Raw genomic sequence first — 23,928 nt, 5'->3', positions numbered from 1 at the left:
GAGGTGGAAGGGTGTTCCCTATTCTTATGATAGTGTTGGTTTTGATTGTGTCCCCTTGGGTTCGCATAATTGTTGTGTGATTGGTAACTCGGTGTAGAAGTTTTATGATATGACATATTAGGGTTATATGTATTCGGGGTGAAATTAGTGTTGGTCCATGGGGAATTAGTATCCCTGTAGGGAGGGCCAGGGGGTCTCCTAACTCCAATCTGTTTTTCACTCCTATTGTTTTTTTCTTCATTATAATACTCTTGATTATGGGAGTGTCTGTTCTGGCCGTTGTGTCTTAAGGTCCTATTGACACGGTTATATGTGTAGACTAAGCCCTTGGAGTAATCATCATCATCTCTCTCCATTTTCTTATTTTTATTGTTGATGATTTGCTGTTGGTATTCATCAGCTTTATCATATGTGTTCTTTCTAAGATTTTCGAATTGAGGTGATGATTTGTGTGTATCTATTTCTTTTTGAAGATTATCAATTTCTAGGCCTACTTCGTCTACCAACACCTGTCTGTGTTTGATCAGAATCTCCATAAGGGTCATAGAGCAGGTGTTAAGGGCACTCTCCCACTCTTTCAGGACACCTTCATTGTTTTTGAAGGAGCAATTCTTGAACATCCTAAGTCCCCTAGGGATCTGATTTTTGTTCTTATATTTTTTAAGTGTATCAAGGTCCCACCAATGTCTGTGTTCTGTTTTGAGCAGTGCCTCTAGTTTGTTAAAAGAGGCCTGTAAGGACAGTGGTGGGTTGGACCCTATAGGGCCTGCCTGTTCAATGCATGCCCTCTTGTTAGCTCTTTCAGAAGTTGACAGCATTTTAAATTGGGTTAACCAACAGTAGTGCTTATTGCAACTGGCTAATTAAGTCAATGTATAAAGGGTGTATGGGTTAATAATAATGTCAATATACAACCTATAGTGAATTATAATATAGGTTGATGTACAATAGATAAAAAATTGACCTGTTCTTATATTAAGCTGGTAAACAGAAGAATAATGAACTAACACTGGACCTATAGCTGAACAGCTATTCACTGGAATGGAGTACAGCACCCCTATTGATGACCTAGATAATAGAAAATGGGAAAGTGAGGGTGTAATGCACAACAGTGTGTATTACTACCCATAGGGGGCGCCTCCTAAGGCGTATCAAACAAACAAATGCTAAAGCAATATCGAAAACCTAAATAGTTACTAGTAGAATATACAAATATGCTTATACATAAATAATAAGATGTACCAACATAAAGTCCAAGTGGGTAATATTGATACAGTCCCAATAGAAAAATGGATCCAAGACAAGGTAGGCAGCTCTCAGTCTTAGGATGGTCTTCCTGGTAGATGGGTAACTGAAACAAGATAAAACACAGAGGCGCCAAACATGGCCTAGTACAGCCAGATAACAGATACTAAAATCCACAAGATAGCGATTGAATACTCACAAAGGAGGTGCACCCATTGGTGCTTATGAAGCAGACTGGAGCCTCTCAGTGGTCCAGCTCACTGGTATACTTCATGAGTCAGATTGTGGTCCTTGATGGTAGTGATTAACAGGTTCCTGAATGAACACAAAAAATGCAAACCATAGCCCAGTAACGTTTAGACAAGCGAGTGGTAGATTGAGCAATCTTACTTACAAGATTCAAAGCACCAGCAGGTGCATAAACTGCAGACTGGAACCAAACAGTCGCCCAGTAGACTGATCCCTCCAGATGAAAACAAGATACCTCTCAGGTGCCAGAGAGTTAGCAGCATACAAATGATAAAAAAGGGTGTCCAAAAAGCAAGTGTATTTCTGTAAAAATCTTTATTAAAAAGCGACGCGTTTCTCAGCTAAAACAAGCTGTTTCCTCAGGCTAAAACATTATTAAAACACATTCAGATAACACTTGCTTTATACAAACCTAAACCTATTGATTAACCAATCGGATTGTTCAAACCTTAATGGTCATTAAGTGTTAGCACCTGTCTGCTGCAGGGTTGGTATGGCAACCTGGAGCTCTGACATAATTCAGTGCAAATATCAAAACCTCAGCAGACCATACTAAAAACTAAAGACATCATCTGAGTACATATAATTGTGATAAGATCATCATTGTGGATTGGTGATGATAAACATAAATATAACATTGTTAAAAACAAGGCTCTCATTTCCTATGGCATTCTATATTTTTTAAAAAGTATGCTTGAACCAACTGATGATATAATGATATGTTTCCCAAACATCGTGCTTTATACATTTATATACAGCCTACAATGTCAGCCTTACCATATTCTGATAAAATGTAAACACAGCTTTTTCTTTAGGGTGATTGACACTACTATGGACCATATAAGGTCCCATATTAACTATGCTCCAATAATGGATAGTTAATCCAGGCACTATTTTCCTGGGTTGTGTAATTCTTTATATTTAACTTCCAAGACAGTGCTGACGCATGGTTTGGGAAAGCAGACTTACTGTGCCAATCTCCCGCAACTAGAAGACTGTATCCTCACACTAGTGAGATGACTAGTGTTCCAATCTATCACTAGTTAGCTTAAATAACACTACCTATTATCACAAATATTGTTTGAATATACATTTGGACCAATAAGGCCATGGGTTAAGTAATACAATTTTTGTATCTGAACCCCATAACCCTAGTCCGGTAGGCAGGGCTCTGCTCTGGTGAGAGAGAGTCTTTCTACTTATATATTTTTACTTTCACTTTTTTGGTTAGAGAGAGTTCTTCCATTTCTAACTACATCTCCTATACCATATTATATTATATATATCAAGTCAATTGCATATCACATAAAGATTATCACTACCAAAATCGCCGTGTCATATTGGGCCATTTTTTTATACTTGAGCACAGCACTTAATATTCTTCCTAAGTAGCAATCATTACCATTCACACACCACTTACAGCACATCATATGTCATCACTAACACATGTATTTACAACATGCATCAGGTCTAACTACACATGTCATTTAGTTTAACACCTATACTCACCTCACATATCACCCTCTACCACCACGTTGGTAGATCGCCACAGCACAACTGCACATCACTTTATTTCCATCACCACATTATCACACCGTATTTCACATTATCTCACATTATTCACTCTAAACTTTTATTGCATCATGATTCACACAATATGATATTGAATCATCAATATATGATCACCAAGTATCAATTTTTTCACACAATCACATTTTATATATCGCTCTGAATTGAGCACTTACAAGATGCTTATCACAGTTATTAGTTTGTGTTATAGAGCTGCAGCTAGCGCTCTGTTTGAGAGTACAGGCGTCTCAGGCGCACATTGGATATAGTGGCCCCTGTAAAGTAGTTAGGATATTCTAAGGTGATTGGAGCTGACGGTTACGGTGGGAGTGTGGGCTGACCTCATCACACGCAAGATTGAGGCTGTGCGCTCAGCACATGTTGTGCTGACGCTGTGAGGCTAGCCCACCCCATCCACAAACATCTTCACAACTATTGGTTTAAGTTCTCATGTTCCGGTTTTAGTCCACACCCATCTGCACATACTAATGTTGTGATTGGTGCTAGATTCTATTCTATACAATTAGTTGACACCCATATGTCGAGTCAATACTGTTCACAGCAGTAAAACCAGGAAAAATAACGAACATTCACTGAAACAGTGACAAAACAGACTGATCTATGAGGATCGCACATAAAATAGCCTCATACTTAGTGGGGGTAATATATATAGGTCTCAGCAAACAAACTTAGCTATTGTGCAGTCGACATCAGGAAGATTTGGGTCTGTATAAATAATTTGATATCTATTGTTATCTCCTGCTCTGACCGTATGACTAAGTTGTTCATTGTGTTTACATTTTATCAGAATATGGTAAGGCTGACATTGTAGGCTGTATATAAATGTATAAAGCACGATGTTTGGGAAACATATCATTATATCATCAGTTGGTTCAAGCATACTTTTTAAAAAATATAGAATGCCATAGGAAATGAGAGCCTTGTTTTTAACAATGTTATATTTATGTTTATCATCACCAATCCACAATGATGATCTTATCACAATTATATGTACTCAGATGATGTCTTTAGTTTTTAGTATGGTCTGCTGAGGTTTTGATATTTGCACTGAATTATGTCAGAGCTCCAGGTTGCCATACCAACCCTGCAGCAGACAGGTGCTAACACTTAATGACCATTAAGGTTTGAACAATCCGATTGGTTAATCAATAGGTTTAGGTTTGTATAAAGCAAGTGTTATCTGAATGTGTTTTAATAATGTTTTAGCCTGAGGAAACAGCTTGTTTTAGCTGAGAAACGCGTCGCTTTTTAATAAAGATTTTTACAGAAATACACTTGCTTTTTGGACACCCTTTTTTATCATTTGTATGCTGCTAACTCTCTGGCACCTGAGAGGTATCTTGTTTTCATCTGGAGGGATCAGTCTACTGGGCGACTGTTTGGTTCCAGTCTGCAGTTTATGCACCTGCTGGTGCTTTGAATCTTGTAAGTAAGATTGCTCAATCTACCACTCGCTTGTCTAAACGTTACTGGGCTATGGTTTGCATTTTTTGTGTTCATTCAGGAACCTGTTAATCACTACCATCAAGGACCACAATCTGACTCATGAAGTATACCAGTGAGCTGGACCACTGAGAGGCTCCAGTCTGCTTCATAAGCACCAATGGGTGCACCTCCTTTGTGAGTATTCAATCGCTATCTTGTGGATTTTAGTATCTGTTATCTTGCTGTACTAGGCCATGTTTGGCGCCTCTGTGTTTTATCTTGTTTCAGTTACCCATCTACCAGGAAGACCATCCTAAGACTGAGAGCTGCCTACCTTGTCTTGGATCCATTTTTCTATTGGGACTGTATCAATATTACCCACTTGGACTTTATGTTGGTACATCTTATTATTTATGTATAAGCATATTTGTATATTCTACTAGTAACTATTTAGGTTTTCGATATTGCTTTAGCATTTGTTTGTTTGATACGCCTTAGGAGGCGCCCCCTATGGGTAGTAATACACACTGGTGTGCATTACACCCTCACTTTCCCATTAACCCCTAATCTGCCCTCCCTATCATCGCCGACACCTAACTTCAATTATTAACCCCTAATCTGCTGACCGAATCTCGCCGCTACTGTAATAAATGGATTAACCCCTAAAGCTAAGTCTAACCCTAACACTAACACCCCCCTAAATTAAATATAATTTAAATCTAACGAAATAAATTAACTCTTATTAAATAAATTATTACTATTTAAAGCTAAATACTTACCTGTAAAATAAACCCTAATATAGCTACAATATAAATTATAATTATATTATAGCTATTTTAGGATTTATATTTATTTTACAGGTAACTTTGTATTTATTTTAACCAGGTACAATAGCTATTAAATAGTTAAGAACTATTTAATAGCTAAAATAGTTAAAATAATTACAAAATTACCTGTAAAATAAATCCTAACCTAAGTTACAATTAAACCTAACACTACATTATCAATAAATAAATTAAATAAAATACCTCCAATTACCTCCAATTAAACCTAACACTACACTATCAATACATTAATTAAATACAATACCTACAAATAACTACAATTAAATAAACTAACTAAAGTACAAAAAATAAAAAAGAACTAAGTTACAAAAAATAAAATATTTACAAACATTAGAAAAATATTACAACAATTTTAAACTAATTACACCTACTCTAAGCCCCCTAATAAAATAACAAAGACCCCCAAAATAAAAAAATGCCCTACCCTATTCTAAATTACAAAAGTTCAAAGCTCTTTTACCTTACCAGCCCTTAAAAGGACCTTTTGTGGGGCATGCCCGAAAGAATTCAGCTCTTTTGCCTGTAAAAAAAACACATACAATACCCCACCCCAACATTACAACCCACCACCCACATACCCCTAATCTAACCCAAACCCCCCTTAAATAAACCTAACACTAAGCCCCTGAAGATCTTCCTACCTTATCTTCACCTCGCCGGGTATCACCGATCGGTCCGGGCTCCAAAATCTTCATCCAATCCAAGCGGGGGCTGGCGATCCATAATCCTGCGGCTGAAGAGGTCCAGAAGAGGCTCCAAAGTCTTCATCCTATACGGGAAGAAGAGGCGATCCAGACCGGCAACCATCTTGATCCAAGCGGCATCTTCTATCTTCATCCGATGAGGAACGGCTCCATCGTGAAGACCTCCAGTGCGGATCAATCTTCTTCCTCCGACGTCCAACTGAAGAATGACGGTTCCTTTAAGGGACGTCATCCAAGGTAGGAAAATTCTGATTGGCTGATCGGAACAGCCAATAGAATGCAAGCTCAATCTGATTGGCTGATCGGATCAGCCAATCGGATTGAACTTGAATCTGATTGGCTGATTCCATCAGCCAATCAGAATTTTCCTACCTTAATTCCGATTGGCTGATAGAATCCTATCAGCCAATCGGAATTCGAGGGACACCATCTTGGATGACGTCCCTTAAAGGAACCGTCATTCGTCGGGAAGTCGTCGGTGAAGATGGATGTTCCGGGTCGGCGGGATGAACATGGATCCGGAAGAAAGAAGATTGAAGATGCCGTTGATAGAAGACTTCAGTTGGATCATGGACCTCTTCAGCTCCCGCTTGGATGAAGACTTCAGCCGGATCATGGACATCTTCAGCCCCCCGCTTGGGCTTGGATCAAGACATCGGAGCCAGGACGGATCGGTGTGATACCCGGCAAGGTGAAGATAAGGTAGGAAGATCTTCAGGGGCTTAGTGTTAGGTTTATTTAAGGGGGGTTTGGGTTAGATTAGGGGTATGTGGGTGGTGGGTTGTAATGTTGGGGTGGGGTATTGTATGTGTTTTTTTTACAGGCAAAAGAGCTGAATTCTTTGGGGCATGCCCCACAAAAGGTCCTTTTAAGGGCTGGTAAGGTAAAAGAGCTTTGAACTTTTGTAATTTTAGAATAGGGTAGGGCATTTTTTTATTTTGGGGGTGTTTGTTATTTTATTAGGGGGCTTAGAGTAGGTGTAATTAGTTTAAAATTGTTGTAATTTTTTTCTAATGTTTGTAAATATTTTTTAATTTTTGTAACTTAGTTCTTTTTTATTTTTTGTTAGTTTATTTAATTGTATTTATTTGTAGGAATTGTATTTAATTTATTTATTGATAGTGTAGTGTTAGGTTTAATTGTAGATAATTGTAGGTAGTTTATTTAATTTATTTATTGCTAGTGTAGTGTTAGGTTTAATTGTAACTTAGGTTAGGATTTATTTTACAGGTAATTTTGTAATTATTTTAACTAGGTAACTATTAAATAGTTCTTAACTATTTAATAGCTATTGTACCTGGTTAAAATAATTACAAAGTTACCTGTAAAATAAATATTAATCCTAAAATAGCTATAATATAATTATAATTTATATTGTAGCTATATTAGGATTTATTTTATAGGTAAGTATTTAGCTTTAAATAGGAATAATTTATTTAATAAGAGTTAATTTATTTAGTTAGATTTAAATTATATGTAATTTAGGGGGGTGTTAGGGTTAAAGTTAGACATAGCTTTAGGGGTTAATAAATTTATTAGAGTAGCGATGAGCTCCTGTCAGCAGATTAGGGGTTAATACTTGAAGTTAGGTGTCGGCAATGTTAGGGAGGGCAGATTAGGGGTTAATACTATTTATTATAGGGTTATTGAGGCGGGAGTGAGGCGGATTAGAGGTTAATACATTTATTATAGTAGCGCTCAGGTCCGGTCGGCAGATTAGGGGTTAATAAGTGTAGTTAGGTGGAGGCGACGTTGGGGGCGGCAGATTAGGGGTTAATAAATATAATATAGGGGTCGGCGATGTTAGGGCAGCAGATTAGGGGTACATAGGGATAATGTAGGTGGCGGGGGTGTACGGAGCGGCAGATTAGGGGTTACAAATAATATGCAGGGGTCAGCGATAGCGGGGGCGGCAGATTAGGGGTTAATAAGTGTAAGGTTAGGGGTGTTTAGACTCGGGGTACATGTTAGGGTGTAAGGTGCAGACGTAGGAAGTGTTTCCCCATAGAAAACAATGGGGCTGCGTTAGGAGCTGAACACGGCTTTTTTTGCAGGTGTTAGGTTTTTTTTCAGCTCAAACAGCCCTATTGTTTTCTATGGGGGAATCGTGCACGAGCACGTTTTTGAAGCTGGCCGCGTCCGTAAGCACCGCTGGTATCGAGAGTTGAAGTTGCGGTAAATATGCTATACGCTCCTTTTTTGGAGCCTAACGCAGCCATTCTGTGAACTCTAAATACCAGCGGTATTTAAAAGGTGCGGCCAGAAAAAAGCACGCGTAGCTAACGCACCCCTTTTGGCCGCAGAACTCTAAATCTAGGCGTTAGTGTACTAAAAAGCCATAGTGTATGTGTGATATTTACCATGTAGTAATGTGCTTGTTGAATTTATATCCATGTGTAGCTATGTATATCATGTGTTTAATAAGAGTGTACACTCTATCATTATTTCTGCCAGTCCATTACTCTCCGTAATTAACTACACAGCTAAAATTCTATGGGCTAGATTTAACAAGCAGCAGATGTTGCTTTCTCTGTCCAAAGTTTCCGGCTCACCGGAAACTGAAGTTAACTTAACTTGTCTGCCACCTTTGGTGACGGACTGCAATCATCCCGATCCGATCAAGATCATTGACACCCCCTGCTAGCGGCCGATTGGCGGCGAATGTGCAGGGGCAACATTGCGCAAGCATTTCTCAAGAAATGCTTGCCAATGTTAAATGCCGACGGCATATGCTGTCGGCATTTAGCGATGTTGGGCGGACATGATTTTGTCAGGGTTTTTTCCCTGTTGTGTTTGCCATGTGCTGCTGGCAGTCATTTTACTCACCTCTCTTCCTGACTATGGTGCATTGTGGGGGATGCTGCTCATTTCCTGCACTTCATTTTATGGCCAGACTGGTGTGCATCATTCATGTGAGACAGGATGCAGTCTCAGAATTGTGATGTCATCACTTTTTATTTAAAGGGCCTCTGTTCAATATGCTTTGCCTTTGCGTTGTCTCAGACCTGTTTGTGAGAGTTCCTCTGTATTACCTGGCTGCCTGACGTCCTTCCTGGTTCCTGATCCCTGGCTTGTTCCTGACTCTGCTGTTTTCCTTGTTCCTGATTCCAGCTCGTCTGACTATTCGCTTTGGCTCCTGACTCTGCTCGTCTGACTACCAGCTCTGGTTTTGACTCCTGGCTTGTTATTTGACTTGTGGACTTTTTATTATTTTTTGCTATTAATAAAGGTGTGATTATTTTTCCACTTCTCGTCTCAGTCTGATTCCTGTCACTCTGACATTACGCAAAGGACATTAATCCTGATGGTGCTAATAATCCACCTTTACCTGCCATCATTTCCAGGATGGATGAACAGGATTACTGCTTGGATCAATTTGCACTAGCCCTGCAAACCCTGCTGACTCGCACTGCACATTTGGACCAAAGTGTCCCGTAAATTATGGCTGCTCCTGTTTCCGCTGCTGCACCTATGCCTACCAGGAGCATGTCCGGTTCTGCACCTCTACCTCAGCGATATGGAGGCGATTCTAATCAGTGCAGAGGGTTTTTGAACCAGGTGGGCATTTACTTTGAGTTACCTCAGGCGTTTCCCTCTGACAGAGCTAAGGTGGAATTTCTCATCTCGTTACTCTCTGACACAGCTCTTGCCTGGGCTAATCCCTTGTGGGAGACTAATAAACCTGTGATTTCAAATTACCCTGAATTTGTGGCCTCCTTTCGAAGGGTATTTGATGTTCCGGCTCGCTCCTCCTCTGCTGCTAAACGACTCATGTCCATTCAGCAAGGTACAAGATCTGTTGCTCAGTATGCTATTGAGTTCTGCCGCAGAGGTAGGTTGGAACAATAAAGCCCTTGTTGCCACCTTCTTTCATGGGCTCTCTGATGTGATTAAAGACGAAGTTGCTGCCAGAGATTTACCAGAGGATCTCGAGGCATTGGTGTCTTTTTTGATCCTAATTGACATCAGACTCAGAGAGAAGCCCTTTTACAAGGAGCGCTTGCAGAAGCCTCCTGTTCCATTGTCTCCTACGTGTTCATTCCCACCCATGCCTCCCTCTCCTCCCATGCCTCCTGGTCCTGAGTCACCAGGTACTGCTGAGCCGATGCAGCTGGGATCACGGCAGGGAAACGCTCACACCTAAGGTCCTGTTGGGGGCAGACCTTGGGTGGTTTATCCTTGTCCCCGGAACCGCTTAAGGAGAAACCTTTGGTCACGGTTGTCCTTTCCTGGGTGGACTCCTCCATAGTCACTCAGGCTCTTGTTGACTCCGGTGCTGTGGGCTATTTCATTGACAGTGCTTTTGTATCAAAGCACTCCATTCCTGTTTTGCCTCAGTCTGTTCCACTTGCTATTGAGGCCATTGATGGCAGGTCCCTTCAGCCCGCACTCGTTACTCACAAAACTGCTCCGTTGTCCATGGCTGTTGGGGCTCTCCATTTTGAAACCCTCCAGTTCCAGGTGATAAACTCTCCGCATTTTCCGGTTGTTCTGGGTTATCCCTGGCTCCAAAAGCACAGTCCCAGTCTCGACTGGTGCAGGTCCGAAATTTTGTCGTGGTCCTCGCAATGTATTTCCACTTGTAGTTGGAAAACAGTTAAAGTCTTGTGCACTTCTTCGGTATCTCCATTGCCAGTGGAGTACCGAGAGTTCCTAGACGTGTTTGACAAGTTGCGTGCCGGTACGTTGCCTCCTCACCGGTCTTACGATTGTGCCATAGACCTGCAACCCGGAGCCATTCCTTCTCGGGCCGGGTGTACCCTCTGTCTGTTGCAGAGAATTGTGCTATGGAGGAGTATGTTGCTGATGCTCTGTCGTGGGGGATCATCTGGAAATCCTGCTCTCCTACATGGACTGGCTTCTTCTTTGTGAAGAAAAAGGGTGGCGAATTAAAACCATGTATCGATTATAGGGGTCTTAATCATCTTACCATTAATAATGCTTACCCTATTCCACTTATTAAGGAACTCTTTGACCGCCTCCAAGTAGCTACGGTCCTTACTAAACTTGATTTGAGAGGAGCGTACAATCTCATTAGGATTAAGGAGGGCCACGAATGGAAAACAGCATTTAACACCAGGAGCGGGCATTATGAGTATCTTGTAATGCCCTTTGGCCTATGTAATGCTCCTGCTGTTTTTCAGGAATTTATTAATGATGTCCTATGAGATATGTTGCAACAGTGTGTTGTGGTGTACTTAGACGACATCCTCATACACTCACCCACACTTGAGGCTCATCGTTCTGATGTTACACGGTTTCTTCAGAGACTACGTGAGAACGGCCTGTTTATTAAACTCGAGAAATGTGAGTTCCATCAGACTCAAGTAACCTTCCTAGGTTATGTTATCTCCGTTGCAGGGTTCTCCATGGAGCCTGACAAGTTATCTTCAGTTCTGCAGTGGCCTCGCCCAGTTGGTCTTCGGTCTATTCAACGTTTTTTGGGGTTTGCCAATTACTATAGAAAGTTTATTAAAAACTTTTCTTCCTTGGTCAAACCTATCACAGACATGACCCGTAAAGAGAATGATCCACTCCATTGATCACCTACTGCCATTAAGGCCTTTGATAGTCTTAAGACTGCCTTTGCTGCGGCTCCAGTTTTGGCACATCCTATGCCTGTCCTGCCTTTCGTTCTTGAGGTCAATGCGTCTGAGACTGGAGTAGGTGCCCTCTTGTCTCAATGTCCTACGCCTGATGGTTCCTTGCATCCATGTGGTTTCTTCTCTAAGAAATTGTCTCCAGCGGAGTGCAATTAGGAAATTGGCGACAGGGAATTACTGGATATAATTTTGGCACTTAAGGAATGGAGGCATCTTCTCGAGGGTACTAGCATGCCAGTGCTCATTCTCACTGACCACAAGAATTTAACTTATTTATCTGAATCAAAACGTTTGTCGCCCCGACAGGCCAGATGGGCGCTATTTTTGTCTCGGTTTAATTATGTGGTCTCCTACCTGCCTAGTAGTAAGAATGTTAGGGCTGATGCCATCTCTCGACAATTTTTGCCTCTTTCCAAGGAGGAGTATGTACCTACTCCTGTTATTCCTCCTGACCATATTTTGGCTACCATACATACTAATTTGACTTCTCCCTTGGGGGAGGAGATCCTGGCTGCGCAAACCAATGCACCTCCTGAGAAACCTAGTGGTAAGTGTTTTGTTCCTGAGAATCTTCAAACTAAACTTTTGCACACTTACCGCAGGTCACCCAGGCAAGAACCAAATGATTTTGTCTGTCACTCGACAATTCTGGTGGCCAGGTCTTCGTTCTGATGTTGCTGCGTATGTTGCCTCCTGCTTAGTTTGTGCACAGAATAAGACTCCTCAACATCTTCCTGTGGGTCTTCTTCAACCTATTGCTAATGGTGAGCATCCTTGGACACATCTTTCCATGGACTTCATTGTCGAGCTCCCTGTTTCCAATGGCAATACTGTTATCCTTATGGTGGTTGACCGTTTTTCTAAAATGTCACATTGCATTCCCTTGATGAAGCTGCCTACCGCTCAGGAGCTTGCTTCAATTTTTGCCTGGGAGGTCTTCCATTTACATGGGTTACCCAAGGAGATAGTGTCGGACCGGGGTAGCCATTTTGTCTCCAGATTTTGGCGTTCCGTTTGTGCTCAAATTGGGATCCAGCTTTCCTTCTCCTCGGCATATCACCTTCAATCCAATGGGGCTGTGGAACGGTCTAATCAAGCTCTGGAACAATTCCTCCGTTCCTATGTCTCAGATCACCACAATAATTGGTCTGAACTGTTACCTTGGGCAGAGTTTGCTCGTAATAGTGCTATTAATGCTTCCCCCAAGTTATCCCTGTCATGGCGAATTATGGGTTTCAACCATCCTTGTTGCCCGATTCATTCATGTCTCAGGGTATTCCGGCTTTGGAGGAGCATCTCTGGCAACTCCGTTCCACGTGGGTGCAGATTCAGGATTGCCTTCATCGTTCTATGCAGCGCCAAAAGTTCCAGGCTGATCGTAGGCGTCTGCCCGCACCCTCCTACCAGGTTGGTGAGAGAGTTTGGCTGTCCTCCCACAACTTGAACCTTTGTGTGCCTTCCAATAAATTGGCTCCCCGTTATGTTGGTCCTTTTTGAATACTCCAACGAGTTAATCCTGTGGCCTACGCTCTTGACCTTCCTCCTGCTATGCGCATCTCCAATGTTTTTCATGTCTCCCTCTTGAAACCATTGGTTTGTAATCAATTTACCACTGTGTTGCCTTGTCCCCGTCCTATCTTTGTTGACAACCATGAAGAGTATGAGGTCAGGAGCATTATTGACTCTCGTATGTCCAGGGGCCATGTACAGTATTTGGTTCACTGGAGGGCCTACGGTCCGGAGGAGCGTTCTTGGGTTCCCTCTTCTGATGTTCATGCTCCCGCCCTCCTCCGTGCCTTCCATGCCCATTTCCCCAATAAGCCTTTTGTCCTCCCGCGGGGTAGGGGTCATTGAGGGGGGTACTGTTAGGGTTTTTTCCCTGTTGTGTTTGCCATGTGCTGCTGGCAGCCATTTTACTTGCCTCTCATCCTGACTATGGTGCATTGTGGGGGATGCTGCTCATTTCCTGCACTTCCTTTTATGGCCAGACTGGTGTGCATCATCCATGTGAGACAGGATGCAGTCTCAGAATTGTGATGTCATCACTTATTATTTAAAGGGCCTCTGTTCACTATGCTTTGCCTTTGCGTTGTCTCAGACCTGTTTGTGAGAGTTCCTCTGTATTACCTGGCTGCCTGACGTCCTTCCTGGTTCCTGATCCCTGGCTTGTTCCTGACTCTGCTGTTTTCCTTGTTCCTGATTCCGGCTCGTCTGACTATTCGCTTTGGCTCCTGACTCGGCTTGTCTGACTACCAGCTCTGGTTTTGACTCCTGGCTTGTTATTTGACTTGTGGACTTTTTATTATTTTTTGCTATTAATAAAGGTGTGATTATTTTTGCACTTCTCGTCTCAGTCTGATTCCAGGCACCCTGGCAGATTTACTACAGTGAATAATGTCCGCCCAGCATTTAATAAATTGACCCCTATCACTCAACATTGTCTAAGATAGGGCCAGATTACAAATGGTGCGCTATTTAGGGCTTTTGTTCTTATGGTAAACTTTTAAACTCGCAGATTAGCATGCGTATTACAAGTTGAAAGTAAAATACTTGTGCGTGAACAAAATCCGATGCATGATAACTTCAGGACTTTGTATGTTGCGACCGCACTAACGCATTTGCCCCATAAACTTAAATGGAAAACCTTATTTAAAAAGAAATAACACTTATCGATTGTGTGCTAACCTGACACCGCATTACACCTACAGCATTAAACTCAAAGGTAGTTGTGCATATTTTACATTCCATTGTGTATTTATATATGTATGTATGTATATACATATAAAAATACACATATACACACCCATACACATATTTAGACATATATGTATACAATATAGCCCTTTCCATTCAAATAACCTTTATATACCATATATCTTTTAACCCTTATAACAAAATGTTATTTATATTTATATGGATCAGTTTTACCAGCTAGTGTATATATGAGTTCAAAAGTTTATTTTAATTTATTTATGTTGTGTTTGGCGCACTATATTTTTAACACTTAGCCTTTATGAAAGGTCTTTAGTCACACTAACCTGACAAGAGCAAAACTCTTTGCGCTCAAGCAAACACATTTACTTTCAATATATAATACGTGCGCACGTTAGCCTGGTCAAGATAGATATTGCTTATGTCAACTCGCGCTAACAATAGCGCACCACTTGTAATTTAGTCCATAGTGTAAAATTCTGTATTAATGTTGTGACAATGAAGGGGTTGGATGTAATTTACACATACATTTTTGTGCATTTTGCAAACTCAAAAGAAAAATTCCTTTAAATCTAGTAATGTCAACCAGATAACTTAGGTATTTTTATTTCTATCTGATTGAGCTTCCTTTTTTTTTAAATATTTAATTTTTATTAAGTTTTTCATAAGGATACAATTAAAATATCAATCAGAATTCAAAAGCAGCAGATATATCCTCTGTGAACACCAACAAATTAACTGACTAGGTCATATTATGTAACATAAAAGAATTATAGTCAATCCAATAATTTCTTGTTCCTTCTCGTTGCTGGTATCTTGAAAAAGAGGGAAAAATAAAGAAAAGAAGGGGGTGTGAAATTGGGATATGAGAGATTTGGCACTATTTACCTCTATCTTTAAAACCGACACCCTTATTTTACAAAATTTGCCTGGGTTCTGATTGAAAAGAATGTGGGTTGCGTGTAAAGTGTATCTTTTTCCAAAAAGGTGTGTTCCTAAAGATTCTACCTCGTGTCCATAAAGGCCTTATTTTCCTACATGCCCACCAAATATGTGTCATAGTTCCTGCCTCTCCGCATTCTACATAGTAACATAGTAGATGAGGTTGAAAAAAGACCGAAGTCCATCGAGTTCAACCTATACAAATCTAAAATATATACAAAAAGCTCCAGTTAAGCTTAAATAATCCCATTAAAAGGTGACCCATTTAATACTAGCAATCATATCCATGAATTTTGTTTATAGACAGAAATGTATCCAAATAATTTTTAAATGTATCTAGGGTATTGGCATTCACTACCTCCATGGTAATGAGTTCCACAATTTTATTGCTCTTACAGTGAAAAAACGTTTCTGTTGCAAAAGATTAAATCTCCTTTCCTCCAACCTTAAATTGTGACCGCTGGTCACAAACAATTTTCTTGGAATAAACAGAGCTTCTGCCATCTCTGTATATGAGCCTTGAATATATTTATATAAAGTAATCATGTCACCTCTTAAGCGCCTTTATTCTAAAGAAAACAGACCCATTTTGGCTAGCCTCTCCTCATAGGTTAAATTCTCCAATCCCCTTATTAGCTTTGTGGCCCTTCTCTGAACTTTTTCTAGTTCTGCAATATATTTTTTTGCGATTGGTCCCCAGAACTGCACTCCATACTCAAGGTGAGGTCTTACCAGGGCTTTATATAGTGACAGAATTATGCTTTCCTCCCTTGAGTCAATGCCTCTTTTAATACATGCTAGTATCTTATTAGCCTTTGAAGCTGCTGCCCTGCATTGTGCACCCATCTTTAGCTTGTTATCTATTACTACCCCCAAATCCCTTTCCTCCTGTGTTTGGTTAAGTCTTGACCCATTTAAATAATACGTAGCCTGCTTATTTTTACTTTCAAAATGTAGAACCTTGCATTTTCCCGTATTAAATCTCATTTTCCATTTACCTGCCCATACTTCTAATTTTTGCAGGTCCCTTTGTAACAAAAGTTCATCCTGCTCTGACCTAATGACCTTACTTAACTTAGTATCATCTGCAAAAATAGAGATGTCGCTATTTAATCCTAGCTCCAAGTCATTTATAAAAATATTAAAAAGAATAGGGCCCAGAACTGATCCCTGGGGTACTCCACTGATTACATTTGTCCAATCTGAGTATGATCCATTTACTACTACTCATTGCTCCCTATCTTTTATCCAGTTATTTATCCACAAACTAATATTTTCAGCTATTCCCAGTCTCTCCGGCAAAGGCCATGGGAGTCGGAATGAATAGACTTCAGTCTAGCTGGTGTGAGATACCATCTCGTTAAAACTTTGAAGTTGTCTATGATATGGATATATTGTATCTAGGTTTGCAAAATCTTGCGGGGCAATGTGATATTTAAAATCTCTGATTTTTGAGCGTTATTCAAAAAGTTTGAATACAGGCCAAATCGTTTGAATTTCTATAAGAGGTGAGGGAGTGATGGGGAAGGGAGAGGCCAGGGACACCAACACATTGTCTGTATACATATTAATCTTATATTTATTCTATTCTATTTGAATACCTTGTATATGTTAATTTTTCCTAATATGGGCTGCTAGTACCTCCATAGTGAGAATAAAAAGGGTGGATGACAAAGGGCACCCCTGTCGGGTGCCTTTGTGGATATAAAAGGGAGAAGCTAATAATCCATTAACTTTTATTTTTGCTGATGGAGTCGAGTACAAGCTGACATTTCTTTTAAGCATTTTTTCACCAAATCCTAAATATTTTAAGACTTCAAATAGAAAATCCCAGTTTAGCTTATCAAATGCTTTTTCTGCATCTGTGGAGATTAACACAGGGAATATTATATAGTTTTGCATAATTTGTTAGATGTAGGACTCTAATAATATTTTCCATGGCCTCTCTATGTGGGACAAATCATGCCAAGTTGACATTGATCAAGTCAGGAAGGACTCGATGCAGTCTAGTAGATAATATTTTTAGTATAGTGCATTTTTAAATCAGTATTCAGCAAAGAGATAGGTCAATAGTTACTAAGTAATGTTGATGATTTGTTTGGCTTAGGAATTACTGCAAAATGAAATAATATTAATTCTTGAGAAAATTAGCATTTTTTGTCAATTGAATTTAATAATTTGGTAAGGTGTGGGGCTAGTATGTGTTTAAAAGTTTTATAATATTTGTTGCTAAGCCCATCTTGTCTGGGGCTTTTACCCGAGGGTAGGGAATCTATTGTGGATACCACTTCTGTGAGAGAGATGGGAGATTCTAATTCTAGTTTGTGTTTTCTATTTAACATAGGGAGTTCAGCCTGTTCAATGTAGCGTAGCATATTTTGTTCTGGATTACTGTTTTGCATTGGGGAATATTGTATAGGTTCTCATAGTAGTTACGAAAGGATTCTGCAATCCCCTCGCTGTCTGAAATTGACTGGGTATCAGATATCGCCAGTTCCTTTATGTGGTAATCTATTGTTTTTTTTGTTTTAAAGCTTTAGCTAATCTAGTACCCGCTCTATTTCCTTCTACAAAGTACAGTTTGTTAAAGAAATAATGCTTTCTTATAATTTTCTCCTTTCAGGAGTTAATTTAGGGCTAATCTCATCTCCTGTATTTCAGCCACAACTATGGTATGATGTCTACGGTCTATATACTGAAGTTTTCCTAGAAGAGTGCTATATGAATTTTGATATGAACGTTTAAGAGTAGTCTGTATTTTAAGGAACTCACATCTGATAACTGCCTTAGGAGCATCCAAAACTACATGAGGTCTTTATTAGTCGTTAACATTATGCAATAAATAGTCCTGCAGTGCTCATGAGATTTTGTTTCAGATTCATTGGATTCGAATAAATTCGTCTGGATTCGGTTCGGTTCGATTCGGAAATTCGGAATTTCGGTATGTGTTAAGTGGGAAGTGCTGTCTATTACACTAGTATTATGTACTGTATATTAGGTGTAACCCATAGCAGAGTGATATAACCTAATATACTGTACAATACTAGTGTAATCCATGGCCATCCTAATGTAACGAATAAATCCGAACTAATTCGGATTTATTCGGTAGATTCTGTACTACTGTAATTCGGAAATTCAAATCGATCCGAATCTCCGAATTTAACTAATTCGGCCGAATTTAGATTCTGAACGAATCGAAACGCACATGTCTACCATATACCTCTTTGCTGTGAACAATCTAAAATAGGGTCTAGAATTATATTAAGGTCCCCTCCGAGGATTATACAACCTTTTTTGATCTCTAAAAGCTTATTTATTAGGCTTTTAAAAAAAGGAATCTGGTTAGTATTTGGGCAGTAAACATTTACCAATGTTACAGGTCTGTTATATAACAGACCTATTAATATTAGATATCTGCCTTCATTATCCGTTTCCTTGTGGAGAAGGTGGAATGGAACCCTTCTGTGAAATAGGATCCTAACCCTATTGTGTTTAGTTGCAGCCAAATTAAAATAGCCTGTTGGGTAGTTCCTTGAACCGCATCTTGGTTGTGAGATTTTGGAAAAGTGGGTCTCCTGTGTATATATATATATATATATATATATATATATATATATATATATATATATATATATATATAGGGGCATTTAAACCAATTTAAAGTGATTGATCTTTTATGTGGCGAGTTAAGGCCCTTGACATTTTGTGATATTGTTTTAATTTGGCGTAGGGTCATGGGAAATTTTTGTACTACATGAATGGGGAAACAGAGGTGGATATATAATGTTGAGGTCCAGGTGCAAATCCATCTCACTTACCCTAGTGTAGCAAGAGGGGCCTTCCATCATGGGGAGGGTGAGAGTGGATACATCATGAAAGGGTAGAGAAGGGAGCAAAAGAGATATTTACAGGAAAAGACATTGCAATGACCTTATTGACAATAAAAAATAAACATGTAAATACAAACATAAACAATTAACTTTTTGTTCCAATCTAGTGAGGCTGTATGGTGTAACCAAAAGTAGTAGACAGCACTAGTAGCATACTAATAGTGGTATCTTGGGAATTAGTAAATTTGAAAGGTAATGGGAGGTTCATTAGATCTTTATTAAAGTTACAACTTGCTGTTATCAAACTAAGTGTTAAGTAAGTGCAGTATATTAAGAATACAAATTAGACAGTATGTTGTGACCTCATTTGGTTATCGAAACTGGGAAAGATGGGGGAGCCTAATGGGCCCTTTAATCTAAAGCAATAGGTCAAGACAGAGTAGGATAAGGGGATGGGCACTACCTTTATATCTTCATATTATTCAACACGTACATTAAAGACAAGAGTGAACATTTGGATGTGAGCTGTTTCAATAAAGAAACATTAGGCTGCAGCCTAGCTCGACCAATACAGCCAAAAATATCAAGAGTAGTCTCACAGATCAGGTGGTTGGTTTTGTAGAGGAACTGGATTGAGTCGACATCCCTTGCATCTCTTCCTGCCCTCTGTGTTTTTTCTGTTAACTTTAGACCAGGGTTGTCTGAGGCTTTGGTCGGGGGCATGTATGAAGGGGACTCTTGTCTTCCTTAGACAACAATGGTAGAGATGGTTGATCCATTCCTAATTTAGTACAAAATTCTTCAAGATCTTCTGGGGTATAAGATGAGACAAGTTGGTTGTCTTTTTCCACTTTGAGACAAAATGGAAAACCCAATCTGTACTTAATTCCAAGTGCTGTAGATGGAGAGTAAGGTATCTGGTCTCTCCCCTTTTAATTAAATTCTGTGGACATAGGTCCAGGAACACTTAGAGGTTGCCATCCTCAAAGTGGAGTTGTCTTATTTTCCTTGCCGCTGATAGCACTTTTCCCCTTATCTTCCAAGGGGGAACAGAGTAATTTGGTTGTTGTCATAGATCCCTATGCCCTCTGTCTAACTGTAGGTTCTATAGGGGCATTTAAGAGGTGGCAAAAAAATCATTGTAGATAATCTGCCAATTGAGGTTGTGTGACTTTTTCAGGGATGCTTCGTATTCTCAAATTTTGCTGGCACCCTTAGTTATCGAGATCTTCTCTAGATGGTCTTGGAGTTGAGATATGATGACACCTTGGGATTTGAGTTGTTTCTTGAGGAGATCAGTTTATGTGGTTAATATCTCCGCTCCTTCTTCTAAATTGCTCCACTCTGTGGCCTAGGTGAGATATGTCTGATTTAACCTCTGCTAGGCGTTCCTTAATGAATTGTCCTACATGTAGAAGTAGTTTAGAGAAATCTTCCTTAGTAGGGAGTAGTTTGAGGTCTGCTTTAGTGATAAGTGCATCAGCATCGTCCCCATCTACTTGTGGCTCTGTTAGAGTTTTTTGCGAGGGTAATGGCGATTCAATAGGTGTGGTGTCCAGTGTTTTAAAAAAAATTAATACATTTTAGTATTTGCCACAGAAGCATCACCATCAAGTTTAGAAGATTTATCTGGTTTTCTAGACTTTTTAGTAGCCATTGAGTAGCATTATGTAGAACCAGAAATTGATCCTAGAATCACAATGCAAACTTTTGCAGATATACAGTCTCTTGGCAGGGGTTCTACTGAGTGACAGCTAGACCAAACTTTCTTTATGTTATCATGAAATGATATGGCAAGACCAGTCGAAATATAAATAATAAACCTGCAAGCTTAGTTGGCATATAGTGTTAACTGCTATTCAATAATAATTTTGATCCTTCCTGTGGTCTGCATCCAGGTCCGGGTACTAATAAAAAGAGTAGGAAAAATTATTTCTGAAAGTCTTCATAGACTATATATATATATATATATATATATATACAGTATATATATATATATATAAATATATATAATAGCTTCTGTTTATGTTGACGTAACCCAGTTATTAGGCTTAAGATTTAAATGGCTGTATACAGGCCCTAGTGAAGAGATGTGGCACTGTAGCGATCATGTCCACCAGACAACGATAAATGATTTATCATTGCACAAGCAGTTCTGGTGAATTGCCCGTGCAGTATCGACCCCTGCAGATTCGCAGCCAATCAGCCGCTAGCAGGGGTTGTCAATTAAGTTGATCGTATGCGATTGGGTGGATTGATATCTGCTGCCTCAGAGGCAGGGGACAAGTTAAGGAGTAGCAGTCTTAAGACCATAGTCCTGATGTGTCTCACTCTGTACAATGCTGGGTCACATCAAACCTGAATGTCAAAGATTAACATCGGAGCACTAGTCCTCTTTCTGCAGTGTAGCCGCTACATACTGATGTGTGAAAACTGCATTTAACCACTCAGAGCCGTCACTAGCACTCTCCCAACTTGAGGGAGATCTGGGGGCTCCCACCCGCTCCCACCCTGGCGATCAGTGCTGCATAATGACAGGCATCGCCGGGGCTTCCCGTTTTGCGTGGTAACGTCACGCGCAATAACGTGATTACGTCACTGCGCAACTTTATTTAATATTAACAATGTTAAATATAGGACCAAGGGTCATGCTGCTTAGAAGCCTGTATCTCAGGCATCTAAGCAGCTACAGACCCCCAAGACCCACCGTTGGAAAGGTAATCGCCTAACCTTTCCAACAGTGTAAGTCTTGGGGATATGAAATAAATAAATAAAAAAGTAGAAAAAAATATATTTTTTAAAAATAATAAATAAAAAACCCTTTAAAAAAACCTTAGCACCCAGGTGGGAAAGTGCTTAGCACTCAAAGGGTTAAGAGCTGAATAAGCAAGTTGTTAAGCGGAGCTCCTATTTCATGGGTCTATAATCTAGGCTCGCCAGCTCCGCCCCTGAGCTGCATTTCTTATTGATCATTAACTGCAGTCAGTTTGAAATCAATTAATTAACCCTCTAGCTGCTTTGCAAAGTTTTCTCATATATTTTATGCTTCTGATGCCAAATTATATGTAAAAAACAGCTTTGTAATATTGGTGTCAAATGCCATTTTGACTTTAAATGTTCATCAAATGAAACAAAAATAAGTCAGAATAAATGATCAAGGAACCTTGGCATGTGTAAAATGATGTGGTAGAACTAAGTAATTTTATATAATTGTTCCCTTTTCAGGTCGCTGTACTGAGTACCCCTCAGTGTGCTGTAAAGGGGTAAACAGTGCGTGCAGGAGGGGGAACTGCTACTGTGATGACTACTGCTCTGTAAACTCTGACTGTTGCCCGGACTATGCTGCTGCTTGTAATGCAGGTAAGAAAATGTCAATGACTGTTTATCTGATGTAAGAAATTACTTTTGTGTTTGTTGTATGACTTTTTTTTACTTGAAGTTTTTCTTTTAATGTTCCTTTCATGGTATGTAAACAATGAGAATATATTATGACAGGAAGATTAAGACTTGTGCAATTATTTCAGTTTCTTGCATGAAGATCTGTCATGAACATATCATTGCTGTTCTTCTAGCACTGTCCTGGATTCCTCATGCAGTTGGCTCTCCATATATACAAACGGCAGAAGTGCAGTTCGGGACCCCAGTGCTCTGCCGCTGATCCAATCAGTAGCGCATTTGTTGCACATCCCAGTCATGTGACTACCATTACTAATTGGATTATAGCTGCGAGTTCCAATCAAGGCTAGCACTGCTACATGAGTCCTGAGCGACAATTCTACTGTGTGTAGCTTCAACTGGAGGATTGCATGTGCTAGGTATCCTGTCTCCAATGTGCAAGAATATCTGTCTTCATTTAATCACTCCGTGTGGGTCAGCATGTACATTTCTTTAAACCTAACAAATTATCATGTATATGATAACATATTTCCTATGTCATTGTGCTTGTCCCAAGACGTTAAGGGCCAGATTATGAGTGTAGTGCTAACAGTGAAATGCGAGTGATAAGGGGTTTAGCGCGGATGCGCTCATTTGGTTTACCGCTGTTATTACAAGTTGAAAGTAAACGTTATCGATTGAGTGCAATTGCAATTCACGCTAGAATGATTTCTGCGTCCTTAGAGTTTTGGTAACTGTTTTGCGAAATAAAAACGTGTGCAAAACACATCAAAAGAACATTACAAAAGTACAGTTACACTCATAATAACACCATCTAATAAAAATTGTAGAAAAAATAAAATAAATGCACACAAAAATGTTATAAGGGCTCAAACATATGAGATGTCAGATGTTAGAAAAAAAAAAAAAGGTCGGCAAAGGACTTTAACCCCTTCGTGACAAGACCACTTTTCAATTTTCTGACCGTTTGGGACCAGGGCTATTTTTACATTTCTGCTGAGTTTTTTTTTAGCTGTAATATTCCTCTTACTCATTTACTGTACCCACACATATTATATACCGTTTTTCTCGCATTAAATGGACTTTCTAAAGATATAATTATTTTCAAAAAAATTATAAAATACTATGAAAAAATGGAAAAAAACACACTTTTTCTAACTTTGACCCCCAAAATCTGTTACACATCTACAACCACCAAAAAACACCCATGCTAAATAGTTTCTAAATTTAGTCCTGAGTTTAGAAATACCCAATGTTTACATGTTCTTTGCTTTTTTTTGTAACTTATAGGGTAATAAATTCAAGTAGCACCAAACCATTTTTTTTTCAAAATTAGCGATAGTTACATTGGAACACTGATATCTGTCAGGAATCCCTGAATATCCCT

At 39.6% G+C, this 23,928-nt stretch overlaps 1 protein-coding gene across 3 annotated transcripts in view; it reads left to right on the top strand.

Moving 5' to 3' along the window:
- The window catches only part of LOC128656401 (mucin-3A-like), a 116,533-nt gene that overhangs the window by 18,260 nt on the left and 74,345 nt on the right, over positions 1-23,928 (top strand). For all 3 annotated transcript variants that reach the window (XM_053710283.1, XM_053710282.1, XM_053710281.1), the window contains exon 2: positions 22,371-22,505. In XM_053710283.1, coding sequence (XP_053566258.1) covers positions 22,371-22,505 — 135 coding nt within the window. The remainder of the gene's footprint in view (positions 1-22,370; positions 22,506-23,928) is intronic.

Source organism: Bombina bombina, chromosome 4 (genome assembly GCF_027579735.1).
Source record: "Bombina bombina isolate aBomBom1 chromosome 4, aBomBom1.pri, whole genome shotgun sequence".
Lineage (NCBI taxonomy): Eukaryota > Metazoa > Chordata > Amphibia > Anura > Bombinatoridae > Bombina > Bombina bombina.
The sequence above is the reverse complement of the archived record's forward strand: the minus strand, read 5'-3'. Positions and strand labels throughout refer to the sequence as shown.